This window comes from Sceloporus occidentalis, unplaced genomic scaffold (genome assembly GCF_023333645.1).
Source record: "Sceloporus occidentalis isolate IW3139 unplaced genomic scaffold, rSceOcc1.0.p SCAF_7, whole genome shotgun sequence".
Taxonomy (NCBI): Eukaryota; Metazoa; Chordata; class Lepidosauria; order Squamata; family Phrynosomatidae; genus Sceloporus; species Sceloporus occidentalis.
Genome location: NW_028316987.1, coordinates 37900094 through 37920908, shown reverse-complemented (window position 1 = coordinate 37920908; position 20815 = coordinate 37900094). Strand labels below are relative to the sequence as shown.

Sequence of the window (20815 nt, the reverse complement as noted above, 5' to 3'; positions counted from 1 at the left end):
AAGACTACATTGAGATTTTATAGCAACATGCAGTTTTAATCAATGCTTGTTATTTAGAACACACAGTATTTCAGTCTGTTTATAATTTTACACATTAAATTGAATTCTATAGTATTTGCAATTTAAATTGTTGTTATTTGGTATCCAGATCTCCTTGCAGTTTAATATTTGAAATATTAATGTTTCATGAAAGACATGAAGAGGCAGTTTCCTATGTAAAGTCTTAGAAAGGCTGGGTGTCTGCACAGAAAACCCCATGAAAGGGTTGCCTTAGCGTTGCCGTAAGTCAGAAATTACTTGAAGGCGCACAACAAACAACAACAACCATTTATTTCAAAAGAAGGAACTGCCAAAACCACCTCTTGAGTATTCCTGACCTAAGAAAACGCCATGAAATCCATGAGTTCACAATTAAGTTGACAGGTGACTTGAAAGGCACATACACACACAGCACTACAGAATTACACAGCGTTTATAAATACATATTTTTATTATATTTGTTACAAATATGTATAGGATATCTATACATAAGGGGGGATAAGAACGACCCTCCAGATCTTTTCCCCCTATTAATCCTAACCAGTGTAGTCAATGGTGAGAGATTATGGACATTTCAGTCCCAGAACCCAAGCCTGTAATGCAGATATGAAAGTGTAGGAGCTGTCCTGACAAAGTCAGGTCTAAGCTTCTTCCTGCTAACAGTCTCCTATTTGTAGACTAAATAGAGTTCAATCTGGAAGGCCCACAGATTAATTCCTCCTACTCCAGCCCTATAGTCACCATCAGTTTATAGGATCTGCATCTTGGTTTAGCTTGAACCCAATTGTCCTATTTGACATTTTCACCATGATGGATTGATTATACCCATTCATTCCCATGGGGAAGAAAATATTGCAGTTATAGATACACTGGCTGGGCAAAAAATCTGCATGACCCAGTCTCCATCAGTAGAAACCTTGCGGCATAAAAGTACAATGAATCACTTGGGTCCAAAACACACTGCAAAAATAATCCAGTTTGAGATCGATTTAACTGCCCTGGCTCATTCCTAGGGAATGCTGGGAATTGCAGTTTTGTGAGACATTTAGCTTCTGTCAGAGAGAGCTCTGGTGCCATAACAAACTACCATCCCCAGAAGGTAGGTAGTCAGGGCAGTATTGTATTGCTATAGCATGTGACATGTAGCTTGTATGTTGTGAACCGCTTTGATCTGAAGGAAAAGCGGTATACAAATAAAAATTATTATTATTATTATTATTATTATTATTATTATTATTTCTGCAGGTTGTTTTGTACCTAAATACACAAATTACAAAGAGACATTACACTGTGACCCAGGACCAGCAGTTCTACCACTACACCAGCCTTCTTATTTTTACAGGTTAGTTATAGATATAATTAAAGACCTTTTGCTTTTTGTATTCAAGACAGTATCTTACTGACACATTCTCCCCACTTCAGTGCGTGGAGAGTTTTCAAGACAGCACTACTGAGTTAAGTATTCGATATGAATGCACTGGACTCTACATGTCTACATCATATATCCATAATTTACCAATACATAAATAGAGGACCAATGGAGGCAAACCAGTGTGGTTACTGGTTACCAGAGAGCAATCTAGGATGCACCTCAGATTTCAGCTAATTCCACTGAGAAAGTTGCAACTTTCCCTTTTCTTCTTGGAACTTTCCCCACATGGACACTCTCACAGTGCTACTCAAAGTGGTAGAGTTTCCAGGAAAGAAAGAAACAATGGTAGTGAGTGGGTACAAATATGGCACCCATCCCTGGCATGTATTGGGAGTGGGAAAGGATTGCCAGTCCCAAATTCAGACAGCTTAAGAAGTGCTCTGTTGCACATACTCCTTCTACATTCCACCTCAGAAATAAACTGCTCCAGTTCAGAGTACTTCACAGTCATTAAAGGAATAAGAAGCATACAGTCCTATACCCATTTCCATGAAAGTAGGTCCCATTATAATTAATAAGGTTTCCCCCCAAGTACGCATGGATAAGATTGCATAGTAAAACTTGCTGTTGCATCTGTGACTTGCATCTGAAGGCACTTTAGTTAAAACCACAGTGAGATTCAGGAAGAAAATGACAATATATTTACTAGCAAATAATGGCTGCAAATGCAGGTTGTTAATTGAAAAAAGTATTGTGTTGATAATGAGAATTACTGTGGCAATACATTCCAGAAAATCAGCTTGTACAGTCCTCCCTCTGAGTTCTCAAGGGATCCTTTCCAGACCCCCCTGCATGCTCTTGCGTGTGGCCATGTGCACATGGCACGAGCTTGTGCACCATTAACTTTAATGGAGGTCGCCCCTCCATGAATAATCAAAACTGCAGATCTCAAGTCTGTGAAAACAGAGGGGTGATTGTATTCTTCTCAAGGCACCTTAAGAATAGATACATTCCTGGTGGGTTGCATTTTCATAGGCAAGGGCCCAATTCATTAAAGGGATGCTTTCAGTCTAACAGTGTCTTCCTAGCTCTCTGTAGTAAATACACAATCCAGCTACACATTCCAAGTTCAAAGGCTGTTAGTGCAAGTTCAGCTGTAACCACGTTATAATGACGCACCAACCTTGTGTTCTAGAAGGAAAGGAAAAAACAAGGAGACTTAATTAGATATTATGTGAATCATCTTTATCGTCTTTGTGGGATTTTAGCTAATTAATAAACTGCCGTTCCTCATATTTTAATACTGTGAGACTTCTGGTCTCTTTCACACCATGCAATTATAGCACTATGATTCAAGTTCAATAGCATTTACATTTCTATACTGCTTAATAGTGAATTTAGCAATCTCTAAGCGGTTTACAATGTGTAAACCAATTGCCTCCAAGAACCTGGGATCCTGGGATTTGCAGATTAAAAAGCATCGTTAAAAATCCACAGGATACAAAAGTTAAAGCATAATTAAGCCATTAGAAAAAATAAATAAAACCAGGTTAAAACATATATCATTAGAACACACACATATACCAGGTCAACAGTTTGCAATTTGGTATTTGGTCTACCTCTCTTTCTACTACCCTCTACTTTCCTAGCATTATTGTCTTTTCTAATGAGTCATGCCTTCTCATGATGTGGCTGAAGTACGACAACCTCACTTTGATCATCTTGGCTTCCAGGAAGAGCTCAGGCTCGATCTGTTCAAGGACCCATTTGTTTGTCTGTTTGGCTGTCCATGGTATCCTCAGCACTTTTCTCCAGCATGAGTTGATCTTATTTCTGTCCCCTTTCTTCACTGTCCAATTCTCCCATCTATACCTGATGATGGGGTATACAACGGATTGGATGATTTTAATTTTTGTGTTTAGTTTTACATCTTTACACTTTAGGATCTTGACTAGTTCCTAAATAGCTGCCCTTCACATTCCTACTTGTCTTCTGATTTCTTGACTGCGGTCTCTGTTTTGATCAGTGTTTGAGGAACTCTTTAACTATTTAAATTTCCTCATTGTCTTGTTTGAATTTATGTATTTCTTCCATGGACATTATTTTTGTTATCTTCAGCATTAAGCCTGCCTTTGCGCTTTCATCCTTGACCTTCCTTACTAATTTTTCCATGGTTTTCTGCTAGTAGTATGGTGTTGTCTACACATCTTAAATTGTTGATGTTTCTCCGATCTTCGCTCCTGTTACTTACTGATATTAAAAGATCATGCCTGCTAATATCCAAAGAATTCAGGTGAACACTTCTCCCCTTAACAGCTATAGGTTTTACATGCTTGAAAGCTAGCTTATTTATATTTGCTCTTTGGTGGAGAAATGACATAAACTGAAGGCTCTTAAGGCTTCACAGTGATTTTGAGAACAGTATAATAAAGGGACAGAGATCATGTGGTCTTCCAGATATTGTTGGACTTGTAGCTTCAGTGAGCTCTAGCCACCATAGCCAAAGGTGAAGAATGCCTGAAGTTGCAGTCCACCAAAATTTGGTGGGTTGTGTGATTCCTACATTAGAGAATGCATTTGTAGTCAATTACAACTAGGAGCTAGATTCAGGCAGGCCGTTCTGGCCTTGTAAGTGCTTCTCTCACTGTTCCATCTGATATAAGTGACAGTCAGTGGCTTCCATGTGAGGGAACCTCAGTGAACTAGTTTGAATTTCAGAGGATGTTCTGAACCCTACCTCTAGAATAGTTTGATAGCCTTGGAAAAGCTCCTGTAAAATTCAAACGATGAATTTTACTATGCCATTCACATGGGAGCCATCAACCACGACCATCCTGAAGGCTCAAGGCATTTCAGTAAAAGCTAGCAACCCCTGAAGGTTTTCCAGCACATGCATTTTATTTTAAATATGCAAATATTATCATAGATTTCAGGCTTTACAATGTTCCTTCCTACCAAGAAACACAGAAAATAATGTTGTGAAATAACTAAAAGCAGAGGCATCATAGATAAAATACATCAGGAGGTACTCACACTGATTCCATGGTGAGAGAAAGGACTCTGAGGCAATGTGGCCAGTGCAAATTCCAGGCAATAAAGACCGATAGCCAGCACTGACACTAATGTGCTAAGAATTATAGTCATGAAAGCACATCTTTCCTATGGGAGGAGGAAATGTTCTGTTAATCATTTGTAATTACAGTATCTTGGAATCCTGTAACAACCCATCCCCAGCCCTCTTGCTTTGGCTGATAAGTCATAACCAAGTATATTTGTACTACTGAGAAAGAATTAGTACATCATAGTATCATGTGGACATCTGGACAGGCAGAAAGGCTGTAGGTTGGGAATCTCAGTGGGAAGAAGTCCTGGAAGTAAAAAGATATGGTCCAGAAGCAAAGTTGTATGTTGAAACAGAGATAAAGCAGACCAAGGAGTGAAAAGCAGGAATTATGAAGAGGGATGGGTGGTTGAGGAGAGGCCAAGAAGAAAGTACAGCAAAGGGATAATCTGCACAGGGCATAGTGAGAGGTAGGTCAGAGTACTAGTAAAAAAGGAACGAACAAGCAAAAGAGTGATGCTGTAGAAGGACCAAAGAGGTTTTAGATGGCTGCCCACAATACTAAAATTTCCACCTTTTTTCCCCCTTTTCAAAACCAGAGGTAGATTTCTGACCACTTTTAGGATTGGTTTTTGTTTTTTTGCATGCTTGTAGAGTCCCTGGAGGGTCCTGGGGCAGAAAACTGGCCCCTCAACCCACCATATTTTCCTATTCCTGCTCTAAAATTACTCAGTTATAAGTGGGACGTGCTCTATGCCTGCTTAAGGGTGTTTTTTCTGCTCACCTTAGAGCCTTGGTATACATGGCCTAGGCACAACTAAGCACTGCTGAATGATATTGCAGAATATGGAAAAGATATGTGTGAGCACACACACGTGTGTGTACAATACCTTCTGTAGGCTCTGCTGAATTTTTAATAAATCAAACATTTTGACTATAGTAGTTTTCTTACCCCTGTGATGTATGGCTAGAGAAGTTCAGAGTGGATTTCCTCCCATCACTTTGACATGTTCAGAGTATTTTTTTTTTTTACAAAAAACATTTTGACACAGTTGGATTTGTTCAGGGGAAACACCTTTCAGACTTGTACACTTACAAAATTGAGTTTTAGGTACATGTTCACATAACATTTCCAGATGTGTTCTTAAAATGCTTTGCTAAGTCTCATTTAGTTTAATAGTGGGCTTCTTCAGATGAGGCATTTGTGGCTATTGTTATCAGTTGTTGTTGTTTCTTAAATCAGCCCTATTGAAACTACATTTTTGTTGTCCCAAGCTATCTTCTGGCAATTCCCAGCACCAGTTGCAACATTTTATTCCTACCCATCAGTGGGTTTCTTTTTAATTCCAAAACATATCAGAACAAAATAGTTTTGCTTTCTTCTCTCTTATATTTTAATATTTAACTTAGAGTCGTCGTGCATCAGTTAAATGGTACTTTTTCATTATAATATTAAGAAAAAAATTAGAAGAAAGGAGAATGGAAGAGAAAAATGTGCCCTTCAAACCATAAGCTCACCTCAGCAAACCATGCCCCTGGTTTTAAAAAACCTTTGAAAGAGTATTAGTGCAGATCCAAGAAATCGGTACAAACAGCACCCTCACCTCCAAGCAATGGAATAAATGGACATGGAGAAGACAACTGGTAAAAACAGATAAAACCCAAGTGTGAGAAATCACACTTCTTTGACCAGCCTATAAGAATCCAGTGTATGGGGTAGTGGTTCATATTAACAGCTGTAGTTCATGCCTATTTGAAAATGTTCTAGGGATCTTACCCATTTAACAGTCTGCTTCATCAGTGCCAATATGAGAAGAGAGGTGCCAGATATAAGAAACTGCAAGAACAAGATTAACAGTTTTTTAACTAAATGTTTTTAAAGCCTCTTGCTAATGTAACTAAGGAGCTGTGCAGACTGGCCATTAAGGCTGGCCTGGGACAGAGTCACAGTGTGGTGCCCATATAATTCATGCCCTGACTCCACCCCAGGGCAGCAAGACGCTGCACATCACTCCACACGGAATGTGGCATCATGGCACTTCTCTGGCGCTGCATCAACATGACACAGCGCCAAACGAGAAAGTCGCAGTGCCAGTGGCTATCACACCCTTACCAGGGTGCAAAAAGGAGCTGCTTTTTGCAGCTCCTTTTTGCAGCTCCTTTTTGTGCCCTGGAAAGGCCAGATTGGGGCTGCAGCTTGCAGTTGCTGCAGCCCCAATCTGGTGAAGATGGAGGTGGTTGCAGGTTGCCCCTTCAGGGGCAGTGCCCATAAATAATGATTGCACTAGTTTTCAACTACAGACAGGACAAGATCAAATAGTTTAAAATAGAATAAGACTCCGAGTGACCACTGATTAATTCCACTTTGTAAAAATAGTATTGGTGCAGCTGAGAGAATGCAGTTGCCCATCCCTGGACTACTGTAGATGTGCTCTTTTTTAAAAACACAGGAAGCCATCCCCTTCCATGCTACACACACACACACTAAAGCCAGAACCTGCACCAAGGAGGACTCTTGGAGCCTGGAGGCTTCATTCTGAACCAATTTTTGGAGGGTTGGGTCCACAAAAAGGTATTGGGGCGGGGCTAAATGCAGTATGTGGTCTACAGGTTGTCCAGCTGCCCCAACCATAACACTACTAATGTTGCACTGTAAGTAGCAAAACTGTGAAAGCTCTGCTCAAGGTCATAGCAAACATTGTTGGGCTATACCATTAACAAAATCTCTGACAGTGATGCTCCTTTTTACAAAGTCTTTTTATGCCCCCCCCCACAGGCCCAGCATCCCTTTTCCTCCTTGTCCTCTGACTAGCTGGAAGGTTTTTTTTAACACCATAGGCATTGGGAAGAAGGCTGGAGAAACACAAAATTTCAGAGTTGGGTTTAAGTGGTCTGTAGAAGGTTCAAAATGTTTGTTTACTTATTCAAGGCTTTCCTAATCTGGTTGCTTCATTTAATACATGCATATTGTTAGATGCATGTTGAGTAAAAACTTTGCTAAAGCATGTTGAACTGCTTTTTGTGTGTGTTTGATTTAGGGGACTACCTGTATACTTTCCATACTTTCTACCACTGCTACCAAATTTTCACTAAACTACAAATCCCAGGATTCCATAGCACTGAGCCATGGCAGTTAAAAAGGTGTCATAGGTTCCATGGAGGAACTGGACCTCCACACAAAACAGATTAACCAGTTCATTTTCTATCTGGAAAAAAGGGGGGGGGTTAAATAATGATTTTATTACCATGATTCCAGACCACCATGGTGTTCCAATTCCAGCTTCTCCAAAACAGCCAGTTACAATTATTGCAATTGCAATTACCACTTGTAATGTCTGTAAAGAAATGATTATATGGATCAGTTGCAAAAATCTGTACACAAACCTGTAATAAATCAGTACAAGTGAAAATAATTACACTATCTTTTCCCTTGAGTTTAAAGTAACAACAGCAACAGGTACTAGAAGGAATGACTCACTAATTCTAAAGATCTTGATATCAAAGCTACTGTTTTCTCCACAATGGCACTAGGATAATTCACCCCTCATTTAAGGGTCCTAGGTTTGTGGAGGACAAGGAGGACCTCGAGGCATAATGAGTTGTAATGTATTCTTAGAACAAGCAGGAATACTGCCTGAATTGACAGGGTATTCAACAAATTGTGAGCATTATTCTGCCGTTGTTTTGTATTTATGTAAGCCTAATACTGTACAGTGGAATGCTGTAAAGAGATTGCATGGTCCTCCCCCAGAATTAATAATAATAATAATAATAAATTTTATTTCTACCCCGCCCTTCCAAGAAAATGATCAGGGCGGCTTACAAAGTTAAAAAACATTACAATATAGATAAAATTCAGTCAACAGTTAAAACCATTATTACAAAAACAGGAACAGGAACAATAAAATAAAAAAAATACATGTACCAGGGGCAATAGAAAAATGCAAAGACAATCATCAATCCAGGGTCAAAAAGGAAAAAAGGGGCAGGAGAAACAGACAAACAAATTAAGGAGGGAAGGCCAGCCGGAATAGATATGTTTTCAGTTGTTTTTTAAAAACATCTAATGAGGCGGCGGAGCGGAGCTCTGCAGGGAGCTTATTCCAAAGTACAGGGGCAGCAGTGGTAAAAGCCCTCTGTGAGGTCCGAGTCAAATTAGACCTAGGGACCTCCAGCAATTTGGTCCCAGATGTTCTGAGTGTGCGGGGTGGATTGTGTGGGGAGAGGCGGTCCTCCAAGTACCCTGGGCCCAAGCCATTTAGGGCTTTATAGGTCAAAACCAACACCTTGTATTGAGCCCGGAAGCGAATAGGCAGCCAGTGAAGATCTTTTAAAATAGGTGTTATATGGTCCGACCTGGAGCTACCAGCGACCAATCTGGCTGCCATATTCTGCACTAATTGCAGCTTCCGAGTTTGGTACAAGGGTTGCCCCATGTAGAGCGCATTGCAGAAATCCAGTCGAGAGGTTACCAAAGCATGTACAACAGATTCTAGGTCCTTTCGGTCCAGGTAGGGACGCAGCTGGCGTATCAGCCGAAGCTGATAACAGGCACTCCTGACCGTCGCATCCACCTGAGAAGTCAGCTGGAGCGACGAGTCAAGGAGTACTCCCAAGCTGCGCACCGAGTCCTTCAGGGGGAGCGTGACCCCGTTCAGGGCCGGGTGACAGATCTCACCACCAGGAACCGGGGAGCCTATCACCAGTACTTCCGTTTTCCCTGGATTCACACTGAGTTTGTTCTCCCTCATCCAGCCCATTACTGACGCCAAGCAGGCATCTAGAGGAGAGATGCCATCCTTAGTTACTGCATCAGTCGGAGACATAGAGAAAATTATCTGGGTGTCATCAGCGTACTGATAACACCGCGCCCCATGTCTCCGGATGATCTCTCCCAGCGGCTTCATGTAAATGTTGAATAGCGTAGGGGACAAAATCGCTCCCTGAGGGACACCAGATGTCAGGGCCCTCCTAGCGGAGCGACAGTCCCCCAGCTCCACCATCTGGGATCTGCCCGAGAGGTAGGAACGGAACCACTGCAAAGCAGTGCCCCCAATTCCCAACTCCCTCAGGCGTCCCAGAAGGATACCATGGTCAATGGTATCGAAGGCCGCTGAGATGTCCAAAAGCACTAACAGGGACACGCTCCCCCTGTCCATGCCCAGACGGAGATCATCAACTAAGGCGACCATGGCAGTCTCAACTCCATAGCCCGCCCGGAAGCCAGTTTGAAATGGGTCCAGAATTGTTATAATCTATAACAAGGCAAGACTTTTAGACTAGTATCCAGCAATGGATGTATCAGCAAGTTACCATTAGTTCTTTGTCTAATGAATCTACAGAACCATTAAAAATTTTGTCTTGATGAATACTGATACAAGCTGACTTCATTTGCATTTTTCAAACTAATGTAAAGATCAGAACTTAGCTTTTCTACTTCCTGAATGTTCTGATAAAGTTCTTGAATTAAAACTGGTATTTAAATCTATTTTGAATTGTAGATGTAGAAACAAAATATAGTTAGAAATTTGGAGGGCCTCAAATTGTTCATCTTAACATGCAGGACTGCAGCCTTAGGATGTCTTCGTAGGCATTGTTATAAAAAAAAGATGTTTATATTGCCTTTCATCTTTGTGGATACCAGGAAAGCACATAACAAGTGTGGCTTCAAAAATACAGAAGTAAAGTATTCAGTAAAAAACTAAAAACTAAAACAAACTTTGGCTGGTATTTTTGTGTTAGAGAGAAGCATGTGTAAGTCACGCTACACATTTGGAGCAAATTATTTGCCTTAACACAAGATGCATATTCTGGTGACAGCAGCTGAAACAGAACTGTCCATGCAGCAACGGTATGCATTGTGGTTGTGCACTACACAATGGCACCCAGACATTGACAAGTGTTGCACAATGTTGCTATTCTGCATGGAAGTTGTGTAGTGCTGATTCAACATATCTCTGCGTGCAGATATTATGCTACACTGAACGGATGTTGAATTGCAGCTTTTGTGTGATGAAACAGTTAAGCAGAAGTTCTGAGTAAATATACAGAAAATTATCTGTTAATTTCTCCACATTTTTTTCTAGTCAACGCTGAAAAAAATCAAGGAACTCACAGTCCTTTTTTTAAAAAATGAACAACTATTTCACACATGAATACATATCTTAAAACTGCATGCATATGTTGGTTCTGACAGTATATTCCAAAGCATAGCAGGAAACAGACTTTTTAAAGAATACAGTCTCCTAAACCACAGCTTAGAAAGGTTACGTTCTTGGAATACAACTTCTAGATTCCTCTAGCCAGTGGGCCATAGGTGGGGGATTATGGAACAGTTATCTTAAAAATAACATTTCCAAGCTGTGAACCATGTGTACATCACAGGAAGTCCTGGTTTATGTTAACCAAGGTTTGTTACTTCAGTCATAAATTGCATTACCAGACCCAACAAACAGTGGATTGCCTTCTCCATTTCTAGTTTCTTTCTTTCTACTACATTTTGTTTCAATAATTTCCAGGGCCATGGAGAAGCCACAGTTGCAGGCTCAAACTTCTTGACAAGCCATATTTTAAATTAGTCACAATTTATAATTCAACAACAAAGTAGACTTGTTAGCAGAAGTGGTTTTGAATATGACTACAAGCTAGATATCCACAAATCAGCAATAGTTTTGCACAAAGGTTGAACACAGACATAAACATCAAGGGAAGATGCTATCCTTGTGTGTGTATATACATGGTTGTGTGTGCCTGCACATACAGCATACCGATTAATTTCATAACATGTTAACTATTGACTAAGAACTCACACCAGGTATCAGCGGCCGCATCCTTGCAAATTCTGTTTTCCAGACCTCTGGTAGACGACTACTTGTACAAGTAGCTTCCATTTTTCTGTGGAAATAATCAGTTGTTAATTATGTAGGGTGGAAAAAGGGATAACAATAGATCCAAATAATTAAGAACTGTAAAAATAAAACTCAGGAATGTAAACTAGATAGAACTGAAAGACAATGGGAAATACACTAAACCGATGTAGCAGGATCAGAATAAACCAAAATAGGTTTAGGATTAAATGTAATATACCATATATATTCAACTCTAAGTCAACCCCTTGTATAATTTGAGGTTAGGTTTTGGGGCCTAAATTATGGATTTTGATATGACCTGAGGATAATCAAAAAGATCTAAACTAAAGGATGAAGAAAAGAAAAACAATGCCAAAGACCTTAGAAAGTTGCAGCTGGCATAACTTTGTGTGCACACTAAAGGCTGGATGGATGAGAGAATAGAGCAAGACAGATTACACTTTTATCTTTCACTAAGGGATGGTTCCTTTTTTATATAGGTGTTTAAATATAGTACATTGACCTATGGATAAGTTGACTCAGGTTTGTAGGGAATTTTTTGACTAAAATTTCTAGACGTATACATAAGTATATACAGTATTTCTTGGAAATGAATGTAACTGAACTCAGGCTTTGAGCAAATGGAGCAAAAGGAGCAGCCAGAGGCCACTTGCGCCCTGATCACTGCAAACCATGGCAACTGGACGTGTCTGATCCTGATCTGGGCTGCTGTCATGGTCCTGAACAGGCTGCCAAAAGGATTGTTTTTCCCCACTCCTTTTTGGCCCAGCACTTCTGGTTTGGGGGTGGGCTTGGCACAGCTTCTGGACGCATTCAGGTCGTGCATCATGTAAACACCACAATGGGGCCCAATGGTGGCCCTTTTGACACATCTGTATTGGGCCTCAATAAATCTTACTTATGAGAAGACAGTCAGAAGGCAGTGCTGTTAAGATGAAAAGAAGGTAAAACAAACAATATGAATTAGTCCAGAGCATTAACTAACTTATAGTTGTAACCAATGGTTGACAGCTGGGTTGATACAGTATATGATTTACTATTATTACTATTTTAAATCATATACTCCACTTTTCTCCACCAAACAGACTTAAACAAAGAAAGATATCTGACCTATATCTGTATACCCTGAGGGTGCAGGGAACCTGCAGATTTTCAGATGTTGTTGGCTTCAACTCCCATCAACCCCAGGCAGCATGACCAGTGGTTAGGGATAATGGTAGTTGTGGTGCAACAACATATGTAGGGCCATAGGCTTTGTACTACTTATTTACAAGAATCAAATGTAGTGAAAGTATTATTTTGTGACAACATTTTACAGAGGCAGCCTCCATTGCACTCATGAAAGCTAGTTACAGTATCAGACTAAATTAAATGTGACTGAACCCAATTACCTCTTCAAAGCTTTGGGAATAATTTTTCAATAGCTACCCTAATTTTGCCTTCTAGTCTCTTCTAAGCAAAAGAAGTTTTGTTAAGCACCCCAAACCAGAACCTGAAAGAGGCACAGACAAGCATGTATAGCTCTATCAAACTGGTAAAATTTCAGCACCTCCTCTAGTCATACCCACACTTCCAACCACCCAAGAAAACTCCATCTTAACCAACAGGGAACCTCTCTGAAAGCATTGAAACTGCAGTACATTGAGGTTCAGTGAAGGTAGACAAACCATAAGAAGCACTAAGTATTTGTTTAATACATATCAAGAAGATTATATTTCATTATTTATTGCAAACATTTACGTTTCTGTGAGTTTTAAAAAGGAGAAAGATAGAATTTTATCTTTTTTTTCCCCTTTAGAAAGCCTGAGGGCACTTGAATTTACAGTCACCACTGCCTGTCACTTTCACTTAAAGCCCAGCCTAGCATATCAGGTTTGAGGGGGAAAAGTCACTTTCAGTGCCAGCTTTTACATCTGGGCCATGCATCTCTAATGAAGTGCCAGAATGTCAGTGGAATGTTGGCTGGTACATTTAAAATATCACCAAAGTGTCTGAAAGTAGTTCATAAGCTGCTTGAGTATGTAGATGAATAGTAAATATTAATGGTGTAGTTCTATAGTGAAGATACTAAAACAAAGCACCTACCTCCACCTTTTAAATCCCTAGGAGTCCACTAGTTTGGAGGTTTCTCATGCTTATATATCTAGTCCAGGATTTTATTTTTCTTGATATTAACATTAAATCTTTGGGATAGTTATCAGTCTTGAAACAATAATTAGGGATTCTTGTCTTTGCCTGATCTATGCTGCTAGCTAGTGTTATTATTATTAGTAGTAGTTATTCCCTGAACTATATCAAAGATCTGTGGCTGGTTTACAAATAGCATTTAAAAAACCAGTGTAAAACAATAAAATCAATAACCTAAAACATATTAAACAGGAATATAAAGTTAAAAATAGATATGAAACATTTAAAAGTTTTAAAGACGATGTACATCTTGTTTGGGATGAATTAATGAGACTTTGAGGAATAGCCAAGTTTTAACTTGTCATCTGAATTACAAGTCTTGGTGCCAGTCAGCCCCAAGAGGGAAGTTATCCCACAGTTGCGGTGCTGTGGATGAGAAGCCCTTTCCTATGTACCAAATAGTGCTTTGATCTCACTAACATAATTGTCCACTATTACCAGGGACAAAATGTAGGGCAAACTTGAGACCAAACTGTAGGACAACTGCAAGACAAAACTCAGCCCAAAATGTAGGACATTTAAGGTCCTCCATTTTTCTTAAATGTCCTACATTTTGGGCTGAGTTTTGTCCTACAGTTGTCCTACAGTTTGGTCTAGAATTTGTTCCACATTTTTCCCTGGTAATAGTGGACAATTAAGGCAACCCTACACTAATGGGACACAGAGGCAGAGGCAGACTTTAATCCTTAGAGAGGCACATATGGGAAGAGGAGCTCCCTCAAATATCAAGTTCCCAAACTATTTAGGGCTTCAAATGTCATCACACAACTTGAATTCAGACTGGAAGCATATTGGAAGCCAGTCCAATTCTTTTAAGACTAGCATAATATGCTATTTATATGGTATTCCATTCAGCAGTCAAGCTGCTGCATATTGCACTAACTGCAGCTTCCAAGTTTTCTTCAAGGGCAGCCACATGTAAACCTCATTACAGTGGCTATGCTATCCCTATCTAAAAAAGTCTGTAGCTGGTGTACTATTCGAAGCTGGCACCAAGCACTCTGAGCCACAGAGTCCATCCATATGGACCTCCAGCAACAAGGACGGATCTAAGAGTATGACTAGCTACACATCTACTCCTTCAGGGGAGTGCAACCCCATCCAGGGTAGGCTGTTTACTCAATATCTAGATCTGACAACCACCAATGCACAGAGTCTCCATCATATCAGGATTCAGCTTCCGTTTATTGGCCCTTATCCAGCCCATCACATTATCCAGGCACTAGTCCAGCACCTGCACAGCCCAAATTCATTCAGATAAGAAGAAATAGAGTATACTGATAGAACCCAACTCTAAACCTCCCTGTGGTACCCCACAGCTTAATAACTAAGAATCCCCCATGGTTACTCACTGAAACCAGCCCTCTAGATAGGACCAGAGCCACTGTCAAACAATGCCTCCTACTTCCATCTCACAGAACCTGTCCAATAAGATACCATGATCAATAGTATCAAAAGCCACCAAGAGATCCAGTGAGAACAATAGGTTAGTACTCTCGCTGCCCTTCCCCTGGAGTAGGTTGTCAATCAGAGCAATTTAGTCTGTTTTAATGCCATACTCTACCCTGAAACCAGATTGAAATGGGTCCAGATAATGTGTTTTCTCCAGGAATGCTTAAAGTTGCCCAACCACTACATGCACAAGCCCAAAAGGGAATATCTACCTTTTTTCAGCAAGTCAACGTAACAGATAAAATGCAATGAAATAAGTGAGTACTCACAGGCACTGTGCTTCTCTCTCCTTTCTTTCGGCACAAGCTAAAACGTCTGGGTTTCCTCCTTATAACTTCCCACAGTTCAGTTTCTGAATTGCCTGTGTTGCAAGAGCAGGAAAATAAAGAACGTTTATCACTGAAAAAGCAAATGGAAATCATATGACACATATCAGCATGTTGAAACTTGTTCTCAGAGAACATATGTCAAGAGTACTCTTGTAAATAGGGAGGGGAGGCAAGTGAATGAAAACTGCACTGAGTAATCCTGTACATATTTCCTGTACATATTTCCATTTGATGTTTATTTCTGATTAGCACAAATCGCTTCTCCTGCTTTTTGATAGGAAAAGTTTATGTGGCTTCTCCAATATGTTTTAGTCATTCCTGAAGATTCTTCTCTTTATGGAAAACTGAAAGTGACTCTTTCATATCCTTTTTGCAAAGAATACAGATGTATGACAAATACTGAGTTCTCGTGTATGCTTTATTTCCAGACGTAATTAGCTTCCAAATTCTGTAACCGTCTAAGGGAATTATCTATCATACCAGCCTTTTTCTCAATGCAGTCATGTCAGGAAAAAAAAAAGGCAGCATACCAATTTTATCACAGCCATCATTGCAGTCTTTTTCATTTGTGGGACTGGGGTTGCTGTCTCCATTGTGCTCCCTTCCTGTCCTCTCCCTTAACTCCACCCTTCCTTCCTTCCTTCCTTCCTTCCTTCCTTCCTTCCTTATGCCTTACTTGGCATGGTTTATTTCTTCAAATTTTTGTGCAGTTCCAGAGCTCTGCAGCCCTAATTTAACCAGTTAAAAAGATTTTTTAAAACTTCAGAGGCTGCTGAGCTCTGGAACTGCGTAAAAAATTGAGGAATTTTTTTAAGCAAGGGGAAGGGGGAAAGAGAGGAGGAGGTCACAGTGACACTATTTGACTGTCAATCACACAAGTGCCCCAGAAATGGCTTTTCACAATTGCCATTTAATTCATGGGTTTCCCCTGTGAATGAAAAGGGACAGGCGGGGGATAGGGCAGCTACGGGTTGGAGGTATCATTGTCATGCAGTAGGGGAGATCCCGCGGGAAAACAGGAGTTAAACACGATTTAAAGTACATTTGAATTTTAACCAAAGTTCTAAATTTGGTTAGTTTATCACACTAGGGACTGCCCAAGTGAAATAACGTGAAATTAATCTGAACACAAAGCAGAGAAAAATGGCAGCTTTTTTACGTTTGGATTGTTACGAAAGTAAAAAGCTGCCGTTTTCTCTGCTTTGCGTTCAGATTAATTTCGCATTATTTCCCATTAACTGTGACGTTGTGTGATAAACTTTGAGCATTTCTGGGTTTTCTTTGGTTTAAATCTAGTTTAACTCCTGTTTTCCTGCGGAATCTCGCTAGTGTGATAAACTTCATGCAGTCATCATCACCAAAGCTGCTTCCTTCCCCAGGGGAATCATGGTTTAAAAGCTGCATCTGGTAAGCTCCTTAACAATTACTTTAACACAAATCTGGTTTTACATTACAATCCTACTTATCCTATAAAACATATTATAACTATTAAAATGTATATCCATATGTACATTTATATTTATATATATATTATATATGTATAATATATATATTATATATGTATATAAAACAACAGATAAAAAGAAAATGAATTCATCCAAGATGTGGTGCTGGAGAAGGGTAGTGAGGATACTGTGGATGGCCAAAAAACACAGATAAATGGGCCCTAGAACAAATCAGGCCTGAGACCTCCCTGGAAGCCAAGAAGATTAAACTGAGGCTGTTATACTTTGGCCACATCATGGGGAAATATGACTCTCTAGAAAATATAACAATGCTAGAAAAAGTGGAGGGAAGGAGAAAGAGAGAAAGACCACATATCAGATGGAGGGACTCAATTAAGGAGGTCAAGGGTATGAATCTGCAAGAACTAAGAAAAGTAGTGGAAGACAGGGAGTCTTGGAGATGTCTCATCCACAGGGTCACTATAGGTTGTGTGGTCAACTCGAGTGTAGTTAACAACATCAGTATGTGTATGTAGATATATCAGCTGGGGAGGTGGACAAGGCAATAAAATATCACATTGTGTTCAAAATTACAAATCCCAGGATGTCTTAAAGCTGTGCATCTTAGACTAGCTAATGTGGGGGGTCTGGCTTCCCCCCTCCCCAATGAGCCAGGCCCCAGGACCATATTTGTACCCACTGGCTACAGTTATTTCAGGGACCAGCAGTTGATGGCTTATGGATCAGAACTGGTCTATGGACCACCACTTTTAGTGCTACCTTAGAGCAACTAGCAGCTCAGTGTGTTGGAAAGTAACATGAGTCATAACTTGCTGTAATTCTGCGCCATGGTTGGCCTTTGGTTGGGCATGTCTTGCAGAAAGTGAGGACGCTCATGTTTGCACTGTATTAAGCGTCAGACTGGAATGGAGTGTTTATGCAACATGTTCTTAGTTCCTTGTAATCTATCTTTGTGCCAAGCTGCATGCATTAGATCAAGGAATTCAAAGCATGCTGTTTCTTTAGATGAGACAGCATGTTCCTAGGCAGCAGAAGGACAGCGTATATTTTGCTGCTTCTGCCACATCATTCATTGTTTCAACGCTATGAATATCTGTAGGCAGCTGAACAGTTTCCATCCCTGCAGTCAACTAAAATATAACAGATTATTATAAACCACTGACTGCTCCCTAAGTGCTGGCAAATCACAGAGGACTGAACAGGGGAATAGCCCTCTGCTGACAGCTTTCCCTATACTTACACACTGCATGTGTCACTTGGCATAGAAGCACACAATAATGCCTGCATGCTTTACTTCAACTATGATCAAAGAAAGATACTTCCCAATGCATTTTGCATTTTGCTGTAATCCAGAATTAAGTTGGTGTCTTAGCTTCTCTGTTTGTGTCAGTAATGCTTCACCGAAGAACCAGTTTTGCAATCATGCTGCATGATGTGTTGATGTGAAATGGTGACTTTTACTTATTTATTTAATTATCTGTATCCCATCCTGTAAGGAGAAAATCAGTTTAAACCACTTGGAACAATTTACATGTAAAAGAATGCAGACAGAGCAGTTCTGGAACTAAATTTAAACAGAAACGAAAGTTCTAAAATAATCCTAAAACTGTATTTAAAAACAAATAGTCAAAACCTTAATTGAACAAATAAAACCAGTTAAAACAGTTTAAAACTTTTACGGTTTTAAAACTAGCACTGCATCCACACTACGGTAATAATCAGTTTTGACACTGTTTGACATTGAGCCTGGGCTCAGTGCTATGGGATTATTGGAATTGTAGTTTGTGCCACTCCACTCTGGGGCCCACCACAAATTACAATTCCCTGAATTCCATAGCATGGAGCCCCGGCAATTATAGCAATGTTAAACCAGGTTATTTCTGCAGACCACAACTTTCTGTCACACTGGCATTCCTGTCAAACATGTCTGTGAGTACTGGTGGGACTGGGAGCTATGCCTCCCTCTGAAGATTTCAGGCTTGGGTCTGGGAGAAAGCTCATATAGGGCTTTATAGGTCATAACCAACTCCTTGAATTGGTCCTGGAAACAGACTGGTAGCCAGTATAGCTGTTCTAACAAGAGAGCCACAAGCTTCCTCACCATGGCACATGCTATAGCAATGGGCACAGAGTTAGTGCACCAGTTTAATTGTGCAAGTGGACTCCTGGTCGCCATCAGAACCTGAACTTCTAGGTTCAGGGATGAACCCAGGAATACCTCAAAACTCTGAACCATTGAATTTGAATGTAATGTAATGTCACCTTTCATAAGCTGAAAAACTATTCCCTGATCTGCGTCATGTTTGGATTCATCTTCAGTTTGTTTGCCCTCATCCAGATCCAAGTTCTTTGAATGGCCACGGTTCCCACCTTGCTTTAAATGAAATTGAACCCATAAGAGAGATTGAGAACTTTATTCCCACCATCACACACACACACACCCCAGTCCCTAAAGAGCCAGTGTGCTGTAATGGTTTGTGGGACTATGACTCTGGAGACCAGAGTTCGAATCCCAGTTCAGACATGGAAACTCTTTGGGTGACTTTGGGCAAGTCACACTCTCTCAGCCTCAGAAGATGGATGTGGCAAACCTCTTCTGAAGAAACTTGCCAAGAAACTCCTGTGATAGGTTTGCCTTAGGGTTGCCATAAGTCGGAAGTGGCTTGAAGGCACACAACAAGATGACCAGACATGTCCTCCTTTTCCAGGACATGCCCTACATTTCAGTCTTCTGTGTAGGAGAAATTCCAAAACATCCTCCATTTTGAGCAGGAATTGCTATTTATGTGAATGTTTTTAGCTTTTATTTGGTCATGTCCTACATTTTCCCTCAAACGCCCTACATTCTACAGGGGTCTTGTCCTCCTTTTGGTTATGGCATCTGACCAACCACAATCACCCTAAAGGCAGCCATTATGGTTCCCCAAAGAACCCAGAATGTGATGCCTCACTGGGTCCAAGGCACACACTGCAGAAATAATCCGGTCTGAGACCACTTTAACTGCCCTGGCTCAGTGCTAGGGAATCCTGGGAACTGTAGTTTTGTGAGAGACATTTATAGTTTCCTCTGTCAGAAAGAGCTCTGGTGCCACAACAAACTACAATTCCCAGGATTCCCTCAAGGAAGTTAAAGTGGTCTCAAACTGGATTATTTCTGCATGTGCGTTTGGGCCAGTGTGAGGCCTTTTCTTGGTGGAAGTGGCTTCTGTGTGAGAAAGAGAGACTCAGAGGAGGCGGGAAAAGGCTGCTGCCCTGCGGCCTAGAAGAAAGAAAATCCACTGAGGGGAAAGAGGGTTGGGAGTATAAAATGGCGCCACTTAGCAAGGCCTGAAGGAGGAGGAGGAGGAGGAGGAGAGTCTTCACAGACAAGAGAGAAAAAGTGGAGGAAGGCCAAAATCCTAGGCTTTGTAGTTGGTTTATTTGGTTGCAAAACACACTGGAGAAATAACCCACTTTGAGACCACTTTAACTGCCTTGGCTCAGTGCTAGGGATTTCTGGGAACTGTGGTCTTGTAGCCATTGAACCTTCTCTGTCAGAGAGAGAGAGATTGAGTGCTTTGCTGCCAGAATAAACTACAGTTCCCAGGATTCCGCAGCCCTATAAGGATTCATAGCTCCTTGGAGACTCAATGAAAGAAAGACCTTGGCAGCAGCAGGGGCTTTCCTAGATGAAAGCCTACTTCCACTTTGCATCTGAGGAAGTAGATTTCAGCCTAGGAGGAAAGCCAGCCCCTGCTGCTGCCAACTCCTTTCTTTCTTTCAGCCTCCAAGGCGCTAGGAAGTGTCTCTAACTCTTAATATCGTTGTCTCTTTCTAAATGCATCTGTGAGGAAGAAGCACTGAAGCCTAGGAAGGCTCCTGCTGCCAACTTTCCTTTCAATGAGCCTCAAAAGGTGCTACAAGAAGATCTCTGTACATAGAATTAGCACGATTGCGTCTCAGTGCATCTGAGGAAGTTGCCTAAGGCAATAATAATAATAACAATAACAATAACGTGGCGGAGGCTCCTCCTCCTCCTCCCTTTGCGAGGGGAGGCGGGG

At 40.7% G+C, this 20815-nt stretch overlaps 1 protein-coding gene across 2 annotated transcripts; it reads right to left on the bottom strand.

Moving 5' to 3' along the window:
• Positions 1 to 461: 461 nt before the first annotated feature.
• LOC149309528 (uncharacterized) lies at positions 462 to 20491 on the bottom strand. Of its 2 annotated transcripts, XM_089532621.1 has the most exons (9): positions 19038 to 20491; positions 18016 to 18264; positions 15250 to 15341; positions 11947 to 12266; positions 11282 to 11366; positions 7718 to 7807; positions 6250 to 6309; positions 4445 to 4570; positions 462 to 2602 (listed from the first exon to the last, which is right to left on the bottom strand). In XM_089532621.1, the coding sequence occupies exons 4-9, from the start codon at positions 12168 to 12170 to the stop codon at positions 2477 to 2479; spliced, it is 711 nt and encodes a 236-aa protein (XP_089388747.1). In that variant the 5' UTR covers positions 12171 to 12266; positions 15250 to 15341; positions 18016 to 18264; positions 19038 to 20491; the 3' UTR covers positions 462 to 2476. The 2 variants fall into 2 exon arrangements, with proteins under 2 accessions (XP_089388747.1, XP_089388748.1); XM_089532622.1 differs by lacking the exon at positions 11947 to 12266 and having other exon boundaries at positions 19038 to 20484.
• Positions 20492 to 20815: the final 324 nt, after the last annotated feature.